Genomic DNA, 25176 nt, shown 5'->3' with positions numbered 1-25176 from the left:
TACTCGAGCCACACGCTGAGGGCGGAAAAATCAGGCGGCCAATCAAAACGCCCGCTCCGTCAAGATGGCGGCCCACAGCAGAGTCGTCAGCAGCTGCTCATTAGACATTTGGGTTGTCCGATTTCATGAATTAAGTTACTCCTCAGTCATTCATTCATCAACGACTATTTTTGAAATTAAAAGACGTTACGTCAATTAGCCAAGTATAATCTGGTCCCATATCGACACATTCATCCTCCGTGATGACGCCACTGACGACACGGTTGGGGTCCACCATCTTTAAATGATGTGAATGGAGGATGTGTTTTGATTGGCCGCCTTCATTCCTCACCTCAGCACGTAGCTCCAGTAGTAGTTGTTTTTCACCCTGCGAGGTGCGCGCAAAATGTCAAACGTTTTTCAGATTCTTTTCAACGCCTCGTAAGGCAGAAAAGCCGTTGGAAATGATGCATGCACACAGCGAGCGAACTGCTGAGCAAACGGTCTTGAATGGCTTTTGTCGAGAGCTCCAGTGCGCGGCAGACTTTACTGAGGCGACCCAACCTGGGGAAAATTTCCCTTTCCAATTAGCAATTTAAACAAACGGAAAACAAAGTTTTCAAATCTAACACACACAAAAACAGATTTTTTATATTTACAATTTTTGGGGGCTCAGATGAAACATATGAACTTGAAAATATGACTCACAGGACTGACTTTAATTCTAATATTCAATTAGCCAGGTTTAAGTTTAGCTAGTTAGCTGCCGCAATGAGTCCGGACCAGGACCACGATCCATCAAATGATCCGTCAGTGTTGCATTTTACCCAAAACTTCCATGTTGGTCTCGTGGCACTGGTACTTGCCGCTGCTTTTCATTCAGACGCCGTGGGTTAAATTCCAAGCTCCAATCTGGATTTTTTTTTTTTTTTTTAAATGGTTGAGTTGTGTCGGGAAGGGCGTTCAGTGTAAAACTGCTGCCAAACAAATCATGCAAGTGAAACCTGATGGGACAAGCCCAAAGTCCCCACAGTCAAAGTGCAGACTTCCAGCAAAGTTCAAAAAGCAACAAAATGCAATTTATTCCACGAAAATAGTCAATGCCCCAGCAGAAAATGCACAAACTTAAGTCTGCACAAGCGCAACTTGTTCCGCTTTGAGCGTTGTCAGGTTTGAGAGCCCCGACCCTAAAAGTGCTCATCTCTTCTTTTTTTTTTTTTTCTTCTCAGTATTATTATGAGAAGTGAACATACTTATTATGGTTGTGGCCCTGCCGCTGGGTGGCTTCGGGCTCTGGTGTGTCAGCACTGGAAATGCTTGTGGTGGAAGAATGACAGGGCTCCAAAGAAGGGCAGAGGTGGAGGGAGGGGACGGGAAGCATTGAGCATACAAACGAGCCCAAAGAGAAAGGCGCTAAAACGAGACAGGGCCCGAGTTGCGGGGCGCGCGTCGTCGTCTTCATCGCGGAGGCCGGCCCCGGTGTACACGCCGACGCGTTCCCGGTATGAACGGTCTTCTTGTGTGCCCAGGGAGACGCCGCTGTCTGCTCGACCGCCACCACCCCTGTAACCTCTCGCCTCTGGCTCGACATGAAAACACACCGACGCACACTGAGCGTGACTGTCTTTTACCGTCTCTTTATTTGTCCTGTGACGGCAGCTCGTTTTACGTCAACGCTCCAGAGCTAATCCAGCCGGCGTCTCCTGCGGAGAAATTTGGCGTTGACGTGCGTATGAAAGTTCCATCCGTCCGGCCATATTTCCACCTCGCGGGGAAGCTGAAGCCTAGCTGGGGCGCTGGTGTGAAATGCACCGAGATTTTGGTCGCGATTCCATACCAGGTCAATACAGGGCCAGTATTGCCGATACCAACGCCGATACGAGATGTACTCTGGTCCTACATAGAAGTACAGATACTTCTTCGGATAGACTAGTTAAAGTAGAAGCAGTGATTCAACTCCTGTATTGTACTTACAAAACTATAATCGTAAAATGTTTTTTTTTTTTTTTTTTCATGTCAATAACATACAACACCGGTTTTGATAACATGGGATCATTCGAAAAACGAGGGAGTGCACTACTGCAAGACACTCATCAAACACTCATCCATAACCTCGCTATACTGTATCAGTCCAAAAACTTGGAAAAATATCTCCTTTGTCAGGAGTCCATGAACCACAAAGGTTTGAGGGCCCTTGATTTTAAGTTTCAGGTACATGTTTTTGAAGTCATCAAGATAATATAGTCTTTATTCGTACATGTTTTTGTAGTGTGGGACGAAGTCAGAGAAAAGCCACACAAGCACACGCCGAACAACACACAAAAACGCCCGAGTCAGGATTTTCTTTCCCCCCAGAACCTGGTGCCGCCCCTTGAAATTGTGTATAAAAGGTGATTAAATTGGATGTTTTCGACTCTAAATCTGCCACAATTTCCCCCGCTTATGAAGGGCTTAGGCTTCTGGGAACAATTTGAAACATGCTACTTACGTAATGGCAGTGACACCCAGATAAATATAAACCATGAGAAACATGGGTGCACCCAAAGCCAAAAAAGCCAATCTTGGTAACACTGTTGGCTGTTTGCGCATGGACAGCGCTGAGAAATGTTTATCAAACAGAATCCAATCAAAGAGTCTGTGGGGTCATCAGGGGACATCGTTCAGGATTACCGCTAACACAGACACAACTGAAACACCCTCTTACACACACTACTCAACGCTCTCATACACACAGCTGAAATCCTCACACACATCACACTGAAAGACGCTCATATATTGAAATACACGTTTCAATGGTGTGTGAGTGTTTCAGTAGGGTGTATGAGAGCGTGTCGATATCATGTGAGAGCGTTTCAGCAGTGCACGTGAGGATGTTTCAATAGTGTGCGTGTGCGAGCATTTCAATTGTGTATACGAGCCAAAAAATTCAGTGTGTATGGAAGGTTTTTTTTTAGTCCTTTATATGAGAACATTTCAGTAGTGTGCTAAAGCCTTTCAGTTGTGTTTCTAAGAGCATTTTAGTGTTATGAGAGCATTTCAGTAGTTTACGACGTTTCAGTTGTGTGTGAGAGCATTTCAGTTACACTTTTTGTTAGAGCCTTTCAGTAGTGCGCATGAGAGCATTTAGTAGTCTGCGTGCTACCGTTTCTGTATTTTGTGTGAGAGCATTTCAATTGTGTCAGTCGCGCGAATGAGAGCTTTTCAGTAGTGAGTGTGAGCGTTTCATTAGTGATTGCGACAGCGTTTGAGTCGCGTGCGTGCGTGTGTGCGCGTGAGAGAGAGGTAATCGACGGCCCCTCATAAAAAAAAAAGCACGCTTGTGTCCTCCTCGCTGGGGCCAGGCCTGCAATTTGGTCTGGAGGCGTGGCCTGGTACCCATTGGGCTGTGTCCGCCCTGCGCACCAGTAATGACCCCTTCCCTATGGGGAGCGTTTGATCTGGGCCGCCTGCTATTTCTGGAGCATAAGGGGGGCGGGAAGGTGGGATAAAGGGAGCTTTTAGACTCGGTGCCAACGACCATAATTAAGCGGCTTTAAGGGTGGCAGCGAGCACACCGGCCAGCGCGCACTTTGTAATTTGGACCAAAGGGGGGCAGAGTCTCCCCGGCGCATCGGTGGTACCCACGGCTCAAACACAAGGCAAAGCGCGTGTGGGTAGGGGCCAGGGTTGTAAAAGGGGACATTAATGACCGGTGTCCATTAGGGCCGGACTGACCCACCGTGTTCTTGGGCTTCAGTTGCGGAGTGGACACGCGCTGTCCAAAATGAGTCACGTCTCTTTGGACCGTTTCTCGGATCTCTCTTGCTTAGTTTGCTGAATGTGTTACTAATTCAGAGGGAGTATGCTTCGAAAGATAAGAAATTGCCCAATTTTACACTTCATTTTGATTTAATTGCATTAGCATTTTTAGTTTAGAAATGATTTGGCCTCATCTACGGGACCATTTAGGAGACTAAGGCCAGCTTGTGTTTTAAGAGAGGAGCGGTGCTTATGTTTTATTTTTAATCAAGGCCTTCAATCACAGGGGGTCAAACTCAAGGCCCGGGGCCCAGATCCAGCCAGCAACATAATTTTATGTGGCTAATAGAAGCAAGTAGTCTACTAGCTACAGTATATGGGTTTGTTCCTTTCATTTTGGCAGAAAATGACCACATTTCATTAAGTGGAAAAACTAGGGCACATGAAGAACAAGAACTGGACCAAAATTGATGAAAAGACGAGAAGAAAACTAGTCAGGCAGGTCAGTCTGCCAAGAGGCCGAACGCGACATTGAAGGAACTGCAGGAATTTCTGGCAAGTTGTCGCCGCTTCGTACCGTTGTGACAACACATCAAAGCCCGGCTGTATTTTGCAAAAAGACATTTGGTGAAATCTCCCATCATTTTAGGAAAATAACCAAGGAGAAGAAGGGAACACATTGACAAGACATCTCAAACAGATGTCAAGCAGAAATGATTGACTGGCTGGCTGACTGTCTTGTGCTCATGTGTCTTGTCAGCTTGCGCAAATGTTCAATGTCTCCGTCATTTTTGCACCACTGGCGGTTCCCCATAAGGAGATGAACGGCAATATTCCCAACGGACGTACGATCAATGAATGGACCAATATGAATGCCCACTCGTATGCCTTTCTGTGACTCTTCCAGTTTCTCTGTATCACTGCCACTGAAGTTGTGCATAAAGTACTGAAACATCGAAAAGTTGGCCACGTGCATTCAAAGGTTTACACAAGGTAAAATAAATTTGACCTGTAAAGTGCTTTTTAGGTTCATCCGTAAATTTCACACAAAATCCCAATACCCCCAACTAGTGTGTATTTTGACAATTGCAGTCATGATGGCTTCAATGGATAAATGAATACTCTAAATCCCTTTATTTATTTTTATACAAGTAGGTCTAAAGTGGCACTAGTAGTGGAGAAACTTGTTCTACTTCACTTGTTCTACTATAAAACTAAATGTTATTGGTTTGAAGTTTTATTTTTGGGAATGTACAATTTTTTCAAAATAAAAAAGAGGTGATAAGCTGACCCGTCGCTTCTAAATCCTCTCAGCTGCCGGTGTGGCTGCTGCGATTGTGTTCCCGCGAGGCAAAGGATTTTTCCTCGAGCCTGGCGGTTTCTTAAAAATCTAATTAGCGGCACATGAGGGGGCCAGAGAGAGCTTACCTTTTCACAGTTCATTTTAATAACGTACTACTAGCAGGTCGCACGGACAGTTTTAACAATTATGACGAAAAGTGATTTATTTATTTTTGTTTGATTGCAAATTGAATAAATGCCCAAATGCTTTCAATACGTGCAAGGGTAGCTGGCTACGTAGTTCGCTCTGGAGCTACTTATGTCGCTTTCCAGCTTCCTCTTTCGAATTCCCAACAATGAAAGCGTCGGCAAAAATCCTGACTTGACCTTGTTGACGCAAAGGTCAGCCTGTTGAAACGTTAAAACGGACCATTTTCTTCTCCTTCTCGGTAAAGCCCCGGAGGAGGAGGAGGAGGAGGAGGAGGGATGCGAGCAGTTGCATCTTGTGGCCGCTGGGCTGTGAAACTCGACACCTCGGCGGCGGTGCCCCCCCGTTTAAAAGGGAAAGCGATGGGAGGAAGGCTCCTTACTCCGTCAGCACCGAGCGAGCGAACCGGCAGCAGGCAGGCACCCGCTCCCTCGATCCGGAGCAGCCTCAATGAATGAAACACTGGGGAATATCCACACGCACGCCACACGGATTGTACGTCGGCCTTGACGGGCTCTAGTCAACATGCGTTTTCCCTCCCGGAGCTTCAGCCCGAGCTGTACCGACGTGTGACCGACCGGCCGCCGGTGCGTCTTCTTCATGCCCGCCCTTGCCGAGGAGTCACGCTGTGATTGACGGATCCGGTTTTTGACTGCCAGGACAAATGAATACAAATGAATTTAGGCACCCAAAGGAGAGATTGCAAAACCTCTCATCTAGACACAAAGTAAGTTGTCTTGTTATTGTTGTTGCATGACTTTCTCGTGGTTGGGGGGGGGGGGGGGGGGGGGGCAGGGGGGTGTGTGTTCCATGTGGCTTGCACCTGGCAGAGGTTCAGCTTGGGGATGCATGGGACCACCACAGAGGTGGCAAGTCATCACGCTCGCAACTCGAGTACAAATACGATAGAATGTAAAATTGCATAGTGCAGGGTGTACCTCCCAAGTTTTGTGTTTTCCAAATAGGAAGAGAGAAAAAATACATCAATACCAAACAAGACTCAAATCTGCAGTGAATAAATAACAGTAATGCACAATTGTTTTAAAATTAAAAAAATATGGTCAAAGTAGAAGTACAGACTTTTAAATGAGTCTTTACTGTCAATTATATGCAATATCCTTTTGATAACTTGGCACGATTGGAAAAAAAATAAAGTCAAAATGAACTTGAAAAGTGCTTACGCTGAGGAGAAAAAATAAATCAGTGGACAATCAGATTTGCTGACAGGATCATCAGGACCGGACTGACTGCAGGTCCTGCACGAGCACCTGGATGCGTTTCTGCTAAATCAGCTCACGGTAACAAGCGGAAAAATACACCTTTTGTGTTTTTGGTTTTGTTTTTCAGATTAGGTGGATCATTTTGGAAGGCCAAAAGCTTGTGGTTGATAGTTTGGCACAAGACACAAGGGCATTTACCATGAATTATTCTGACAACATCAAACAATGCTTTTAAATAAGGCCATGGTTGGGGAATATCTCATTCGTGTTCCGTCATTCCCAGCCTCCAAGATCTCCATCAATCCCGTGTTTGACTTTACCCTCTTTCTATTTACATCTTGTGTATGTTGTGTTGCCATTTGTGGAAGTTGGCAACGTAAGGAACAGAAAGTAGCGATATCTGTTTAGATTCCCACATAAAATACAGATACCTGACGTTTCCCAAAAGTATATGTGCTTTGTTATACCCACCCCTGGTAGAATAAGACTTATAGAGTCCGGGCTGTTGCCACCCGCTGCCGAGTTTCAATCCAATTCAATAATCTGCACGCCGACTACCGAGATCGATTGAAAGCAATCGAGCGCGGCTGACCGTGCGAGCGCTGCTTTGTCCGCACAATTGAACGCAGCACTTTCACTGTGAGTGCAGCTCGCAAGGTCAGCTGTCATCCATCACTTTTATCCATGCTGTCAAAAGCGTGGGAGCAAAAATATGACCTGAATTTACAATCAAGCAGCTTGCATCCTCTCACGTATGCATGAACTGGTCAGAAAGTATTGAGGAGATCCAAAGATAAGATGAAATATTCCACTGAATGTCTGTGTGCTAAGAAATCCTCTGCGGGAACAACAATGACAAGAAAGTGGTCCCACGCTCACATCTTTTTTTTTTTTTTTTCCTCCTCGGGGCGGTGGATATCAACCGGAATCGGACAGTAATGGCAAAAACACACCGATGGGGGAGAACGAAGCTGGAAGAGCAGGAAGTGGCGATCAGAGATGCTGATTGCACAATGAGGATGTTATCATCATCATTATTATTGTTATTACTATTCTCAATTGACTGACCATCAATCATTCTCATGTGAGTCACGGATCAGCCTTTTTTACTCCCCAGTCTTGTGTCTTGGTTTTGCTTATGTAATACACAATATACGTAAGGAATTCTAACCAGCGTAACATATTTTTTTTAAATTAATTTTTCTGTTTTTAACTATATATGCCAGCGGCGTACAGTGACGGGGAGAAAAGTTAAAAGCGCAAGACTGTATAAGGTGTAATTAACCTGTGTATCCATTTTTTTTTTACATTTTTGTTTGGTGGTATTTGTTCCATGCTCAAAACACGTAACCCAAATCCTCTCTCTCCATTGGAATGAATGGAAATGCCATGAATACGTGCCCTCCCCCCCCAAAAAAAAAACTACAAAAAATGTTTGAATGTGTTCTTCCATGAGAAAAAAATAGCTCTGTATAATATTATGCTTTGTAAGAACACACAGTGATGACATAATAAAATGGAATTAAAAATAATTGAACCGTTTTTATCACACTTTCTCGTTCAATGCCCATTGTGCTGCTCCTGGTGTGCACGCATTGTCCACCTAGGGGCAGTAGAAGACCAAAATACGGATATACTGGACTGGAGACTCGGCTCCTCTCTCGGATCCTCAATACGGCAGTAATATTATAATAATATCGTTATTCGCAGAGGATAAAGACTATATGCCTGTGAGTTGCTGCACCGTTTGTGTTCCGATATCTGAAAGAGTAACGACACCGCCACGAAGATGCTAATTGCTCGCCCGTCTGCATATGTTGTGTCCCATTGGATGGTAGCATTAAGCTAGCGGAGGCTACGTCATTCTTTTTGTTTTATGTGTAGTTTGACAGTAACCTTCAGCTGAGAGTGGCCATAAACAGCTTGAAGCCTCTTTTGGGGAGAATATTTACTAATGTTACTGCTGCTTGTTCTGAGTACAGCGCTCATATCTCAAGTTTGCCTTTGCAGGGCCCAGCAAAAAAAAAAATTAAAAATCGACAGCTCGAGTCGGCAGTATTTTGTTGTGTGTCTTTATCTGACTTGTGTCTGCGGGTGTCAAGTCATAGCTCACAAAGTTTAAGCGGTGTGAAAACCACAGGCGCCTTCCGCTTCGTTTACTCCCCACTTCAAAACCCACACTAGACCAGTTTTTGGGGTGGGGAGAAGCGAAAGAAAACACACAAGCTTGTTGTGAGGGATGAAACAGCTGATAAGCGTGAGAGGGCGAGCAGCTGGCCGTCCAAAGCGTCCCAGGGAGCCGCATGATTAAGCTACAGGAAGCACATATTGTACTGCATGTACACTTTGATGTGCTGTATATACTCATAAACCTTCTGTATGTTTTTTTTTTTTTTTGCATGTAAACGCAGTGCAGTCAGCATCATCTTTCCCACGTCTGCGTCTTCTCGCCCAGCTACAGCTGCTATACACATTTCCTCCTCCCGTGTGTGCGTGTGCGCGCGCGCCCGTGTGTGTGTGTGAGACCTTCAGCGGTAATCAGTGGCTCTCCCCTGCCCCGTCACTCGATCTGGATCCCCCGCCGAGCTCTCAGTCAGTCCGCACAGCCGGACGTGGCGAGGGTGTCGACTGTCAAGGGACGCACCTAAGGACTACTTTTGTGAGGGTGGCATTTCTGGTCAATTTCCCACAAGAAGTGGGGAATTTTGGAACTATTCCAAATTGGAAACTTAATGGGATGCGAGGGCATCACAGAATCTGAATTGTTCCATTTTTTTTCCCCCCATTGCACTCAAACATTGATATGGTTCCACAGTCGTAACGGCCCTCGTAGGTAAACTGGAACAATAATGTTTGCCACCCCTTGTGTCTAGTATTTGTTTTACAAAACCACAATTTGAGAGGCACTCTGCTGTTTTTGTGTGTGTCTGTGTACGAGTGTGCTTTTCACTAGTAGCCTCCTAGACTCTACTAGTAGCACCAAAATACCCACTAGTTGTTAATAAAGCATATCAAGTAAATGCTTCAACGACTTTCCATAAAGCTGTTTGAGTATTTATTCGATATCCTTGATATCCAGCTTAAGGTCCATGTACTAGTACACTCATTGTCCTCAACAGTAAGGCAATTCAGCACACTTGTAGAACAACTGTGACATACTAGTAATGTTTTGTTTTGTTTTTCCCAATAAATGCTCAAATGGCTTTCCATAAAGCCGCTTGAGCATTTATATCATTGATACACAGCTTAAAGTCCATGTGCTAGTATGCTCTTTGTCCTCACTAGTAGGGCAACTCACCGCACTTGTAGAACAAGAGTGCACTACTGGAGCAACTGTTGTACTAGTGATGTTTTTCCACTACTGCCTTCACTACTAGGTGACATTTTTGCACACTACTAGGACAATTTTGTCTTACTAGTAGTAGTACTAGAAGTACACATTTGTCAACTAGTGTACAGTTTGGCCTCACTAGTAGGACAATTCGGCACACTAGTATAATAACTGTGTCTTACTAGTGGAATAACTACATGTTACTAGCGAGTTGACATCTGTGGACCACTAGTCCTGCCAATGAAGTGCTAGATGTTAACTAGTATAATATTATATCACTAGTAATAATAGAAGCACACAGTTGTCTACTAGTGTACAGATTTGCCTCACTAGTGACATTTCGTTGTACTACTAGCATGCAAAAGTCATCAAGTCAGAACGTACTAGTACATGTGCCTTGGTATCAAGGATATGGAATAATTGCTCAAAACGGCTTGATGGAATTCTTCCAGTGGGTGTTTTTGAGTTACTAGTAGGGTCAAGGAGGCTACTAGTGCGAGACTAATGCCTACTTGTTGGGCCTAGTGGTCCAGCACAGTAAGTTTACAAGTAAGGCTTAAATGCATCCTAGTGGGTCAAAAGTGACACTAGTAGTGGAAACAGTGGTACTAGTAAGACCGAGTCATCTACCGGTGGGTCATTCTACTAGTGTAAATTGTCTTACTAGTGAGGAAAAAGATTGTACTAGTACCTGGACCTTCAACTAGCTGTAAGAGATAGATGGTGAATAAATGCTCAAACAGCTTTCCATACTTAGCATTTGCTGGGTTTTGACATTATTGGAAACCTTGGTGAAAATCAATGTTTTTATTTTTATTATAATTATTTTCTTGGAGGGGATCCCGGTCTCGAAGAATCCCCCCGCTAACAACTAAACCCTGTGTGACCCCTCTAACATCCTGTCTCCTCTCATCCATAGGAGAGCCCTACTGCTCTGTACCGTTTTCTACTGTACTTGTTACCTGGGACTTACACAAGTACACTCTGAAGGTAAGCGTGTCCGGTGCTCGCTGCACTTTCATCAACACCAAAGCGGCTCAAGTAGTTGCACAATGCGCATTGCGATGGGAATTGGGGCAGAGGTTGCCGAGCACATTTAGTTAGGCGAGGGAGCAATCGATTCCTCCCAAAAAAATAATAATAATAAATAAAAAATCAGTTACTATTTTCAGACCTGAAAATGTTACTGTAATGTTTTCCCAAGGACTCCAGGGGGAATTGTCTGGTTTTGTTTGGCGCGTGATTTACAGCTGCAATTTTAAGCATGTGAGTCTGAATAGAAATGCCAATTCGTTTCCGTCGACAAATGCCAGATACCGCCAAGTGGTATTTATATCCCTATGTGAGTTGATTGTTTGATGACACCTGACTAGAAAAGACAAAAATAAACAGACGTGCTAACCTCAGCTAACCGCTGTCGCTGTGCCTTGTGCCTGCTTTGCTGCAACATGAGGAGAGTCTCCAGTTGCATTCTCCCCCTCTACCGGAGAGAGCGCACAAGCTTCCATCTTTCCGACTAATTCTCAAGCCCCCTCTGCGTCGCCGTGCGCCGTCACATCTGCGCAGCACACTGTTCATCCGAATCCATATGGCTAATGCGCTCCCCAGTCATAATAAAAAGCAGTAGACAAATAAAGATTCTGGAAACTGTATTGATGCTGTACTCATTCGTGATGATTGAAGTGCTGAATGCTTTATTGAGGAGAGGGTCTGAGGCAAAAGGGGAAAGGTGATGTAGATTGTTAACCTTCTAAAGGCTCAAAACAAAGACCAGCGCAGAACATGCCCGAGACCTCAGTTCCATGCAATTTACTGTATCTGGCACAAAGCAATAACAGCGCTATTCATAGGTCCAGGACCACCTTGTATACAGTGAACCACCATTTATTGCAAGGGAAACATTCCAGACCCACCCGTGATAAATTTTTTGGGGGGAAATCCACGATATAAAGAGGCCTCTCCCACACACTTTCAACACATCTAAACCTATTAAAACACATACCTTATTCCCAATTGGACATGTTGTGTGAGTGAAGCTGTGAGTAGATGAGAGCGAAAAGCAAGATTGAAGTCGCCGGGATCATCGATGTCACCGGCCGGTATACTGAAATTGTAATCTCGCAATAACAGTGAATGGACGTCAGCCTTGCACAACGTTGGGGCAAAGTTTCTCGCCGTTGTGAGCATTGCAGTCAAACGGTAAAACATACCACGGCCAAAAGGTTGCAACGGAAAAACGGTGGAAGTGTAAAACAAGGGAGAAAGCGACAGAGCTGTCGTAAACAGGCTGCCGGTGAAGGCTAAAGAAGGTCTGCTAGCTTCATGGTACTATATAATGCGAACTGCCATAGATGGGCTGACAGAAATGAGCATAGATTTGACTTTCATTATAAGCTACTTTACGACACATGGAACAGCAAAACATAAAAACGGAGCATCCGACAATAGTCATAGTCCACAAAACATATCCAAAGGGGTCAATATTGCATGGCTGTATACTTCTTGTTTGTGTAACTGCTTAAATTGGAGGCTGTGGACAGCTGGCACCACCCAAAATGTCGATTAGTGCAGGATCACTGCAGGAAAAGCATGAAAACAAGCGACCAAGGCCACCCATCCGCCACCGGTGCAGATATTTTTGTCTTAGTCATTTGGTTTGGCTCGAGTCACGGTAGACGACGTGCCCAAGCAGTTTGCTGCTGACCAACGAATGTCTTTTTGTCGGCCGCAAATATATTTGTCTTAAAACAACAGTGTTTAGTTTCACTTTCCGCAACTCTTTTATGAAAGGCCAGACCTGCCATCTTGTGTCCCTGTTGTTGTGTTGTTTCTCCATATTGAAGCTACAAAAATATAAGACAAATATACCAAGAGGTAATATCAGGAGGGGGGGGGGGGGGGGGGGGGGGGAAATACTAGTCAGAGAATACAATATAGTGTTTCTCCCACGTCGTGGTTTATAGTTTGCAGACCTGTTCTATTGTTGTTGATTTTTAATGGGTTGCCTCTTATTTGGAGAACTGCGCGGGCGAGAGAGTGAGGAAGAAGTGCTAAGGAATACTTTAAAAGTGTGTTTTAATAAGTTGAAATGTGTTTAAATTCTTTTTTAAAAATCCTTTAAAATGGTCCCGCTATAATACCAATTTTCACCAATTGCTGGTGGGTCTGGAACATATCCTGGACAATAAACAGGAGTTCAGTGTAATCGCCTTTTGTCCGGTTTCCATGTGCCTCTAACGCAACGTTTCCCTTCCCGTAGATGTGGACATCCTCCAAAAGTTGGGGCTTCAGGGAGATAAGCCATCACTCTCCATACCTGCTGGGGTCATTCCCTTCAGATCTGGAATCATCCTCAACCAACTGGCACACATCGAGGGTCCGCTGCACTCCATCTGGCCAACGGCCGTCTGGGCCGACGCCGCACTGGTCCTGAGTGTGCGCTCGCACAGAGTCAACAGCGCTTTCCTCTTCACCCTGCTCTCGGAGAAGAAGAAGCTCCTCCTCGGGCTGCAGCTTGTACCGGGCAGTCTAGTCCTCCACACGGGACCGAACACCTCAGTGGCGTTGCCCTACGAACCCCACGACGGCCAGTGGCACCAGCTGGCGGTGGGAATTACAGGACAGAAAGTGACTCTATATGCCTCCTGCGGAGAGCAGAGTGTTCATGTGGACTTTGGGTGGGGCAGTGACGAGGGACTGGCCCCGGAGCACCGGGACTCCTTCCTGCTGGGCCGCTCAAGCCAACAACAAGCTTGGGCGCACTTTGAAGGAGCCATCTGCCAGTTTGACCTGATCCCGTCTGCCCAGGCAGCTCACAACTACTGCAAGTACATTAAGAAACAGTGCAGGGAAGCCGACACGTTCAGGCCTAATCTTGCACCCTTGCTGCCCATCTTACCGCGACAAATCAACGCATCATCCACAGCTGCTCCCAAACACGGTAGCCTGATAACCAAGAAGGCCACCGGGCGCAGCCTCGCCTGGAGCGTCGCGGCTGCCGCTTCTGCTGTCAGATATGTAGCCCCCATCCAAACAATAAAGCCAACCCCCGGGACCACTCCTACCCCTTTGCCGGGAACTGTGATGCCAGTCACAGCTCAGCTCGGCCTAGCCTCTCCGCCGACCAAGGCCAGAACTGAAACTGTCACGGCTCCACTCGGGACCACAGCCGCCCCGACCAAACCACCTGCCACGGGACCATCCACCTCTAAAACTGCAACCCCCAGATTAACTTCTCCAAATCCCACTTCTCAAAACAAAAAGGCAATTGCAGTAACAGAAAAGAAGAAGATGAAACCCACTCCCACAGTTGCTTCAAGCCCGAACCCTTCCAAGAAAACACTTGACTCTGCTTTATCAGCTCAAGCTCCAGCTCCAAAGAAACCGCAGCCGACCGCAGCTAAGAGAACCCCCACTAAGCCCAAAGTCATACCATCCAAAGCCACTCTCTCTAAGCCCAAGCTAAATTCTGTCAAAGTGTTTCCCTCTAAACCAGCAGTATCCAAAGTGAACCCCTCAAAACCCACTATCTCCAAAACCTTTACCAAGACCGCCAAGCCGTACCCCAAGCAGGTCATCAAGCCAACCAAGCAAGCCAGAGTCACCAAGGCCCCCAGCACCCCACAACTTACCACACCTTGGTACAATATTGTAACATCACCTGCCACTGACGGCTTCCAGAGCTGGGATGTGGCACCGACTCAGTTCTCCCTGCTAGCCGGACCTGTCGGACTAAAAGGAGAACCTGGCCCAGCGGTAAGAAGTTTTTGTCCCGATTTGAGCACAAAATGCAAGCACATTTGTTTTGATGGTGAGGTTTGACATCGGTTAAATCTGTAAACATTGTAGACCATCCGAGTCTTTCTGGTTCTCGTGCCGTGTGCTTACAAATCATAGCTAGCTTCTGGAGGTTAATGTAGCCCTGCCCCATTTTCCACTCAGGCGCAAAATCTTCTCCCGCCGTTTTCTTCTGTCTCTGCGCACCGAGCCCTCCAGGCTGGGTGTGACTTGTCAGGTCTGACACCTTGTCGTCTTTGCACCAGATTCCTCTGTCCTAGGGGGTTAGGGGAGGTCACACGGCCCACATCAAGGCTGGGTCGAAGGTCAAGGCAGTTGGTAAACACCATCATTTAGCTTCTCTATGCAAGCGGGAAAGGTTGGAAAACGTTCATGTCACTAGGAGCTCAAATACCGAAGCAGACAGATGACTTGGCACCTTTTCTATCGAGTTAATTGCATCCCAGTTCCACCGTGGATGGCCACCTCAGAGCGGATCCCTCTTTTTAGGTTAAATGATAAATCATATTTAAATTTTCACCAAGAAGTTGGTTGGTCGGATAATTATCGCGTCTGTACCATAAGCCTTTTCTTTGCGATCAAGTTGCCCAAGATGGCGCTTATCTGTTTGCTCTAACTTGCAATTTTCCTGCCAATCTAGGTGTGACTCACCTTTATTGTAGTGATGCTGACACGACGATCGGCCAAATGATACGTTTCCAAAACGCTACCTGATCATTGGGCGTTACGTAGCTAAACTAAAGCTAAAGTGGATCCAAAAAAGAGTGTTGTGTTTTTGGCTTGTTACCCTAGGGTTAGGGTTAGGCCCATCTTCAAGCGTTTTCCACCAAATTTGCCATTGTTGTGTCAACAAACGGCCACAATGACACCATTTTTCTCGGGCGTCATGTCATCTTAGCACCCAAAGATTCCGATTCTGGATTTTTTTTTTTGTCTTGTAAGCATATCTTGTTGAGGCACAACAGGTACTGTATATCACCTGGACTCTCGCCCCCACTGTTTTTTGTGAATTGAGTTAAATACCACACGTCAGTCGGTTTGATTGATGTCTTTTCAGACAAACAAGCGAGTCAAATCACGGGGGCGGAAGCGCCGAGCCGGACAGGGGCGCGTGTCGATGTCGGCAGGTCCCGGGGCCACCAAAACAGCGCAGCACCTGCGCTAATAGGGGGTGGTCTCAAGCCTGGAGGTCAAGGCTTCAGATCTGGGGGGCAATTAGAACCATCAGAGTGACAGGAAGCGGAAAGGAGACATTCCAGACGTAGGAAAGAGTTATGATTGCAATGGGAGAGGCTCAGCATTGTTTGAAAGTCTTTAAATTGGCGTCATTTTTCATCTCAAAGAGATTTCCTGAGAGTCTCCACTGAGCCTTCAAGTATAGGCTATACAGAAGCTAGCATTCAGAGCGTGTTGTTGTTTTTCTTGACTTTTTCCTCCTCCTCTTTTGATTAAAAGAAAACGATTGGGTGCGAGAAAACAAAAAGCCACACAGGGGCATTCAGTGGCACAGGAAATGACCTGTTATTTTTACCCTTTCCTGCCGAATTACACAACGGATACACCTCGGCTCTCATCACCCACTAATGGAATTCCCTCAGTCCTCAATGACTTGATGGTTGCGATGGAGTGCAAGTGTTTTTGAGTACATCGTGTCAGTCAAAGGGCAACAGTGACTGGGTCTTTCCTTTTTCTGCAGGGACTTCAAGGACCTCCAGGGAAGCCAGGCCTGCCAGGCAAGAGGGGTGCTCGGGTGAGTCCTGGTCCTTCTTTCGTCAGAAACCTCCAGCTACAATAAACACACCGAGAGATTTATCGCATATTTTGCATTGTGCCTTAAGAGGTCTCTGACATTCTTTGTTCAAAACGCGCTTCACCCTTGTCACAGTTTAGTTGAAATCATCTGAATTTGTCTTGGTGGGCGGAGTTCCGTCTCTTCCAAATGCAACGTACAGCTTTCGTTACCGAGACGACCAGGCGATGAAGCGAGGGCGAATGAGTGCCAACTTAAGACATTGTCTTATATGCCCCCCACCCCCACACTGAAAACCTAGCCGAGCATTCGAGTATGTGCCAATTATCGGTTGCTAACTGCAGCTTCACTTACCTTTTTGGCTTTGTCGGGCGCTTCCCTTTTACGACTCGATCCGCAGCTCGACGACCTGCCTCGATGTACGGGCGATTATTATGCAAATTAGCTTCTTTTTGTCGACACAATTCCCGACATTCTGACTACCTTGCCGATGGACACGTTTCCCGAAAGCTTTCCTTGCATGTGAGCGCGTCTGTGTACATGTTGACTGACGCCTCAGTAACAGACAGGTGACACAGAGACCTCTGTCCGGGGCTTCTATCCGAGAAGTTCAAGTCACAGATTGTTCTTTGGATTTATGATAATAATAATAATAATAATAATAATAATAACAATAATAATAATAAGCCAAAATCTCCACCAATCCCTCTCACGCACACGCACACACAAGGTTTTCCTATGCAAGCAGATTGATCATATTCAGCACGGCGCTGCGAGTGCTGACCTCCCACCCCTAAGCATAAACAGGAAAGCTCCTATAAAGACGGCCTTTCAAAAGCTGCCTGTGCCACAGGATGCCTAATAAAAGCACTGTAAACAGACAGAGAACACACGGCTGCGGTGGACTTCCCTCTGCTGCCTCAGCTCCTGCGGCAAGCGGCCGCCTTGCACTTTTGGGGGAATCCCGTTCTGCACTAGGGTTGCGGAATTTGGAAAGTTGGAAACTTTCCATGAGAATTAATGGGAATTGATGTGAATAGATGAGAACTGAAATTTTCCAAATTGAAGGTTGGCTCTTAATTGGGATCTTAAATATAGGTGGGAGAAATATATTTTAACATAATCCTGGCTAAAACAAGTAGACTTCATGTATCTTGACTGACGAATGCCCTCGCAGGTGGGCAAGGAGAGCTTTTTTTACAAGGATGTCTGCTAACTGTATGGGAAAGCAAAATATTGACATTTATGCTTTAATAGGATACCCTTTCTCTGAATTACCCTCAAATTCCCACTTAATTCCAATGGAAAGTTGACAACAATTTGCAAGCCGATTCTGGACTGGTGAAAAAGGCGTCTTTCGCCCAGGTGGTTAAAAGTTGTCATCGCGCCTCATCTGTGAGCCACCGTGCAAGTTCGCAGCAACTTGGGCACTAGCATCCTTTGCTTTCCTTTTTTTTTTTTTTTTCCCTTTAAACACGTTTTTCTGGTCAGATGTGAGCGGAGCAATCCAACTCCGGTGCCGACCCAAGTTGTCGCGAAAAGGATCCCGTCCAAGTGACCGATGAAGCGAACCGATCTGGTTTGACTCCAAGCGTCAAAGACGAACAAATGCTGGCCATTAAATTTTTTACAGACGCATAATAATCAGCCAGTGTATTTATTTGCATCAGCCGCCGCTGTACTGTTCAACATCTGCACGTCAGTCAGAGAGCTGCAGGCCCTTTTTTTTTTTTTCGTTCCTTTTCTGGCACGCAGTACAACACAGACCTTTGCCAAGGCCTAACAAACGTAATCCTAATTTGGAAATTGTTTATGGAGACCCGCCTCCTGTATATGCCTACACTGAAATTATTCACTGTGAGAAATGAAGGAAAATGGAGACCTGTCTCGCAGTGTTAACACAAGATTATTCAGATCAGCACCAAAAATGTGATCGGTTCAAACCAATAAATCAAGTAGATTCTGTATAAGCCGGCGAAATAATGATAACACACATCAAACCCTGTTTATTGATTTTATTTTTTTCAAATATTTATCCAGTAATTTTACCCCTCTCACATGCTTTACATTACACATTTGAACCCAATAAAACACACTTACGTAAACTTATTAAAACACACGTCTCAAAGTATTCCTTAGCACCTGTTCTCACTTTCTCGTTGTTAAAGAAATGGGAGACAATTTTATAACATCACTTTGAAGAAAGGACAAGAAGAATAAAACTGACGCATAAAACAAAAAGAAATGATCGCTTAAAAATTTGTGCACTGCGATATTTTGGGGAAAACACTGTGATTGGTTTACGCATAATCTGCACTTGCAACGCCATTCATCGGGTTTCCCGCTGAAACACCTTCAGACTTTTATTTTTTATTTATTTTGTTTTTTTTGCATAACCTTCCGTAGCCTCGGATTACGGGAAGCCTGCGTGATGACACACAGAGCACCATTGAGCCCGGCCAGGCAACACCCGCGAACCTTGACCCCTGATCCCCACACGTGAGTGTGAGACGCCGTCGCCACGGCGACCGCTCTCCGCACAGACACGTCCGTTTTGAGGGCGTGTGACGACGACGGCGGCGGTGGCAGGGAGGTGCGAGTGGACGCGCGTGAAGACTGAACTCGTTTGTTCGGGGCGCACACTGCTCTCCTCACCGTGACACGAAACCTCAGCCTGCTACTTTTGTTCAGTATGTGTACAGCTCTGGACAAAATAATAATAATAATAATAATAATGAATTAAAAAAAACAGTGCTGAATGAAATGAACTATTTTATTTTATTCTATAAACAACTGGCAACATAACGCTCAAATTCCTAAAACAAATATTGTCATTTGAAGGATTTATTTTAAGAAAATGAAAAAAGGTTCAGTGTTTTTTTTTTTTTTTTTTGTTTTTTTGGTCTTCAATTGTTCAATGTTTATGGTTTTAGAGGGGACTGTTTTGTACATTTAAAATTAAAATTAAACATACCCTGGCCAAATTTGGCTCTTTAGTCTTTCTCTATGTGACGTGTGTGCACTCACAGCCAACAACGAGGCGCTTTAAAGCGGCCACACTAGCGAACTATATGAAGGGAATATGCATTTTCGGGGTGTACTAGTAGGCATAGCTAGCCGGCTAACCGCAGGTCGCAACTGCGCTGGATAGTTATCAAATACAATACAAACGAAGGCGCTCAAGTTCTAATATAGTGGGGGCGGGGGCGACTCATGCCGGACTCCAAAGTGTCGCATCCAAAATCGGGACAACTGAAATGATGAAAACGATTTCTACAAAATAGCTCCACAATTGAGTAGTAGTTCTCAGTCTTTGCGCATTTCCAGCAATTATCCAGCAAGATGTTCGGTATAATTTATGAGCAACACAGCTCTGAATTCACTTTACAGGTTCTTTCAAGTGAATTTGTATTCATCTATTTAGCTGGAAATGAGCAAGGGTGGCAAAAATACTCACGGTCTGTACTTAAGTACAAGTACAGGTACTTGTACGCTGGTAAAAGTAGAAGTACTGATTCAACTCCTTTAAGTAAACAGAAGCAAAAAAAAAAAAAAAAAAGTAAAGTACAAACCCTTGAATGTACAAAAGTGATTTTTTTTATCATCAATTATATACATAAGCAATATTGTCTTTATCTTTAATTAATTAATTAATGAATTCGTTTTCTGATCCGCATTTGCAATTATTACAATCACGATCAACCTGTTTTCCTTCATCCTTCTTTTTTGCGCGTGTTGCAAGTGTTAAATTTGGTGTCAGTATATTTGACAACAATCCTGCTCATACGGGAGATTCGTGAATTGGGAGTTGTCGCCGCATTGTCCGATTCCAGTTGTGTCGTTGATATGGACCGATATCAGTGGTACTTACAAAGGGGCCCCACGCGGGGGATTCCCAACATGTTGTGGTTGCAGTGTCTAAAGCGGTGCATTGTCATTGATATGGGCCCGAGTCAGCCGTGTCTCAGGGCCCCCTTCAGCTCGGGGCCAAATGAGATATGTTTCCGTACCGAACTGAAGCGGACCTTTGCGTTCCGCCTGGTGGAAACGAGGCTTTGAACCGCTCCGCTCCAGCTCAACATGATGAACCAAATGCGTTTTGACGGAGACTGTGTGTTAAGTGGCGATTCAAAGTCAGACGCTAATTTACGCCCATTTTTACGGAGCTTGTCAAAAATATTCGACGTGGGAACCTGATGTCACGCGCCCAAATGTAACATCCGGCAACATCGTTTCAGTTGCGCATATGGCGCCAAGGTGCAATTTGCTTGATATTTATATACCTGAGAGTGACGTGCCGTCGCCATCACGGCAAACCTAAAGCGCTGTACTTCTTTCGATCGGTATGATTTTGGGCCGAGGCGAGGTGGGACCGCGGGTACCGCGGTGACGCCCTGCAAAGCCGCCGAGGCCGCCGTTCGGGGGCCCCTGCGTGCACCCCGCCCTCGCCTTCTCTAATTAGACACCTGTTCCAGGCAAGACATGGGCGCATGGTTGCTGTACCCAAAAACAAAACCAATATAAAAAAAAAAAAAAAAAAAAAAAGCCCTCATGTACTCCCCAAACCACATTGCGAAACATGTAATTCAAACATGCCTGCTGTGTGTGTCGGTGTATTTCGGGAAGAGCGGCATCCAGCGAACGCAGTCCGGATGCACGCAAACACGCCAAAAAGTCTGGAGGGGCACGAAAGAGCCACGAGATCATTCAAACTGGACAATCCCTGGACTGGAACTAGCTGGCGTGTCAAGCGCAAGTAGGCCAATGTAAGCTTTAACGTCACCTCATAAGACGGCACTTGAACCCCGACCCCGGCTCGGTTGTCCTATGGAAAGCCGTTACAGCATTTATTTGATCTCCATCTCCAACGTCGCTTAGAGGTGCAACGGCTCGCGAAATCCTCAGTGCGCATCGTGACGCGGTTTTGTGGTCGCGGTTTTTCCGCTCGGTTTGCTATCAGGTAACTGTCAGGAAAATCAATGATACTCAGATGACCGAGGTTCAAACCAGCTGAGGTTTCGGCTGCAAGAGAGGAGACATCACTCGTTCCAACATGATTTTTTATTGATTTGGCAAAGAAATGATCCTTAACCAATGCTAAAAGGAAAAAAAAAAAAATTATAATAATAAGTAGTTTTAGTAGTTACACTTCTAGTACAGCGGTGCCACTTTTAGCCTACTGATACACAATTAAAACTTAAAAGTAAACTATTGTGCTGCACTCGCATCACTACTAGGTCAAACTAGTAGATATGTGTCACACACTAGTACCACCAAAATGCCCACTAGTAGTTTTTCTTCACTAGTAGTTGTCCTAGTATGCCAAAGTTGTCCTACTACTGTGCATAAATGTCATACAGTAGTGGAAGGCACTAGCTCTTTGTGCTAGTGTAGTACAATTCAGCGCACTAGTAACCTATTAAATTATTAAATCTTTTTTTTTTCCACTACTGCATTTCACTACTGCACAATATTTTGGCAAACGGGTAGGACAACATCGGCATACTTTTACTACAACTACATGTTACTTCAATTGCATACTTGTCGGGCAAAAGTGGCACCAGTAGTGGGAAAAAAAAACCTTACTAGTAAAGCACAGTTGTTCTACTTAACTAGTGCACTGAATTACATGGACCGTAAGCTGGACGTTATTACCTTCATTCGCTCCATTCGTACTTCAATGGCTGATTTCGCCACTTGGACCTGCATACTGTATCTATCACACTTGCTTTTTGTTTTATTACAAAAAAAAATAAATAAACAGAACATTTAAAATGACAAGAAAAGTGGCATAAAGCGACGAGAAAAATGTTGTACTCTTACCAAATGTTTTTTTTTTCTTTCTGGGAAAATATAAACATTTTACAAGAGCAAACAAAAACATAGACAAATGTTTTTTTTATTTCTTATTTACATTTTAAAAAATGCAATCTAAAGTCGTAAAATCATAATAAAGTCGTAGCATAAATGTATTAAAATAAAACACTTACAAAATTACGTGACATGGTTGTGAGGTGATGACAATAAAGTTGCAATTTTCAACAACAGTCTACGAGTTAATGTGAAAATTCCCACACATACGAACGCAACATCGGTCACTGCCCCTCTCAAGCAACTGCTGTGTAAAAATCTGATATGATCATTAAATATTTTCTTAGCCTAAGGCCTAAAACAAGAAAAAAAGACTTCGATTCGCCCTTTGCGGATTACGATGACCTGGATGACAGAAATAAAGAAAAGTGTATTTTTATGTTGTATTTGATATTGTAACAGAAACTTAAAAATGACGTAGGCAGTTACGCTTTTAGGCTAACAAAATATTGGGGCAAGGCGAGGGATGCCCCACCACGTGGAGTCGGAGGCCCCCGAGTCAGAGATCCGCAGGAAAACTCGCCGTGTCAAAGTGTTTGAATTGGAGACAAATGGATTGTTTTGTCTCACCTCTGCAGCAGCCTGTCACGCTGCACGCGGACAAAGGCTTCCGTTGAGCCCAATTGCGCCGCTACTACAACAACAGCAGCAGCTGATCCAGACACAAACGTGCACTTGGCAGAGCGATCTAAAATGTTTGATCTGGAGCACTCGTTAAGAAACGTGTGTGTGTGTGTGTGTGTGTGTGTTGGGGGGCTGTGAAGTTCGAGGCAACAGGGTGCAGGAAAACCACATCCATATGGCGGGGCCCCATGTTCCATACGCCCCCCCCCCCCCCCCCCGCCCCCACCCACACCCACACACACAACAAAAATGGGTTCAAATAGCAAGATTTCTCCCGAAAGTGTGAAAGCGCCGCCCCCGGGTGTGCTGGCAATAGCAAAACTGCAATACCAAGAATGCTGTAGCGTGTAGCGCTGTAGTCACGTTGTTGTTTTTCTTGCGCAGGGTCCCCCGGGTCCCCACGGAAACCCTGGCCGACCTGGTCCAGCCGGGCTCAAGGTAACTTTTTGGGCACGCTCGGCTTGCCCAACTCGGCATACTTTACAACTCTCGTATCTTGTTGCAAACGTTCTTTTGAAGACCGCGTTATCGGAATATATAAATCATGACCTTGAATTTGCTGAAGTCCACTTGGACTCCTTTCTGTGACTCTTCCAGTCAACTCTGTCTCTCTGTTGCAACCTACTGAAGGCACTCTGTGACAGTCTAAGCTCAGTGGCCACTTTTCTCGCTGAGCCTGAAGCGTCATCAGCAGCTTGTAACAGAGAGACTGAGAGAGTCACAGAAAGGCGGCGAAACCCTTGGAGATCCAGACACGGGCACACTTTGAGAACAACGAGAGAGACCGTTCAAATCCAACCTGATGGCGAAGTCAAATCGACATACAGGAGCGGGCGGTTACCATCTGCCTCATTAGGTTATAATTAGCATAGAATACATTTTATATGTACAAAGGCGTGAAGAGAATGATTACATTACAAGATTACATAAGTATTTTTGAAAGAAAAAAAATGTTTTTGTAGGAAAAAAATTATATTAAAAAAACAATGTACTTTTAAGAATAAAAATTAATCGTAGAATTATGTGAAAAGGTTATAAAGTGAAGAGAATCAAGTTGCGAGTATTTTTGGGAAGAAAAAAAACCATACACTTACAAGAAAATGCCATATTTAAAAGTATGAATGCACTTTTAATTTTACCCCCCAAAAATATGTGAAAAGCTTATCAATTGAAGAGAATACAGTTGCAGTTTTACAAATGTGTTTTTTTCCTAAAAAGCAAAGTGTAATTTTACATTTAATAAATGCACCTTCAACTATACAAAATAAATAGTAAAATTCTGCGAAAAGTTCGGAAACTCCCAGATCTGAGAACAGAAGCTGTCAAAATATATAAAAGCATAAAAATGTCATGAAGTATTTGTTCCAAACACACAAAGCCGACAAAAGGCGATTTCAAAACATGTTTCATCCTCTCATCGCTCACCGCGTACTATGTCGTTTTCTTTTCATAATTACACGGCGTGTCGCGTGAACAGACATGTTTGATGTTTTATTGACACCCCCTGATTTTTTTTTCTCCTTTTCTCAGTTCATAAATGAAAGCAAGTTGTAAACAGCAGGTTTTTGGGACTTGCATGCGCTCATTTCCAGGCGCCAGCTTTGAAGTGTTGCCCCATCTTTGTTACTTGCTAATGACGTTTGTTTGCACTTCCAATTGACAAAATTCGAAACAACAACAAAAAAACGATTTCCCTTGTCTTCCGGTGTTAGGGTCGAAAAGGAGATCCTGCCATCTCACCCGGGCCGGCCCCTAAAGGAGAGAAGGTAGCCTCCTTTCCGCACGGTGATGCTTCCCGTTTGTGCAACGGGACATTTTTTGCATTTTTGCCTTTTGTCACTTTGTCTTCAAGGGCGACTCGGGAATCATCGGCCCGGTTGGAACGGCCGGTCTAGAAGGTCGAAAGGTAACGGCAACACCCGCCGATCGCTCCCACCTAACCCAAGTATCTCAAATGGCCGCTCAGATGTAAGATGTAGCAGCATGTGCACTGTCGACCAGATAAAAAGTGTTCAATATATATATATAATAAGGTCTTAAAGCCATGAGTGATGCAATTTAAAAAAAAAAAAAAAAAAAAACGACGGCGGAAATGAATCTGCTGGCACTTCCCTTCACGGCTGACCAGTTCCTTCTGCACCGCATTACAGCAATTCATTTTGTGACGATACAAGCTTACTCCAAAGTATCGAACTATTTCCCCTCATTATGGTCTAGAAAACGTCCAGATTTTCGCACGTCTCCCGGTGAGTGAGAAAGAGGCGGAGTTTTACGACTATAATTTGGTTCGTCCGCGCCGCTCGGTGCGCGGCAGGCCCCAAAGTTCTTTACACGTGGCTTTTGTTAGGCCTCGGCCGTCTCGGTTCATCTCGCAACA

The 25176-nt window shown here is 44.9% G+C and overlaps 1 protein-coding gene across 2 annotated transcripts in view; it reads left to right on the top strand.

Moving 5' to 3' along the window:
- Window positions 1-5573: 5573 nt before the first annotated feature.
- Window positions 5574-25176, top strand: part of LOC133490261 (collagen alpha-1(XXVII) chain A-like) — a 66027-nt gene continuing 46424 nt past the window's right edge. The window contains exons 1-7 of one of the 2 annotated variants that reach the window (XM_061800121.1): window positions 5574-5933; window positions 10677-10747; window positions 13017-14512; window positions 16251-16304; window positions 23184-23237; window positions 24512-24565; window positions 24652-24705. In XM_061800121.1, coding sequence (XP_061656105.1) covers window positions 5881-5933; window positions 10677-10747; window positions 13017-14512; window positions 16251-16304; window positions 23184-23237; window positions 24512-24565; window positions 24652-24705 — 1836 coding nt within the window. In that variant the 5' untranslated portion in view covers window positions 5574-5880. The remainder of the gene's footprint in view (window positions 5934-10676; window positions 10748-13016; window positions 14513-16250; window positions 16305-23183; window positions 23238-24511; window positions 24566-24651; window positions 24706-25176) is intronic. The other variant, XM_061800122.1, reaches the window with a different exon arrangement.

This window comes from Phyllopteryx taeniolatus, chromosome 15 (assembly GCF_024500385.1).
Source record: "Phyllopteryx taeniolatus isolate TA_2022b chromosome 15, UOR_Ptae_1.2, whole genome shotgun sequence".
In the NCBI taxonomy this organism is placed as follows: Eukaryota; Metazoa; Chordata; class Actinopteri; order Syngnathiformes; family Syngnathidae; genus Phyllopteryx; species Phyllopteryx taeniolatus.
Note: the sequence above shows the minus strand (reverse complement) of the source record. Positions and strands in the feature narration are given on the sequence as shown.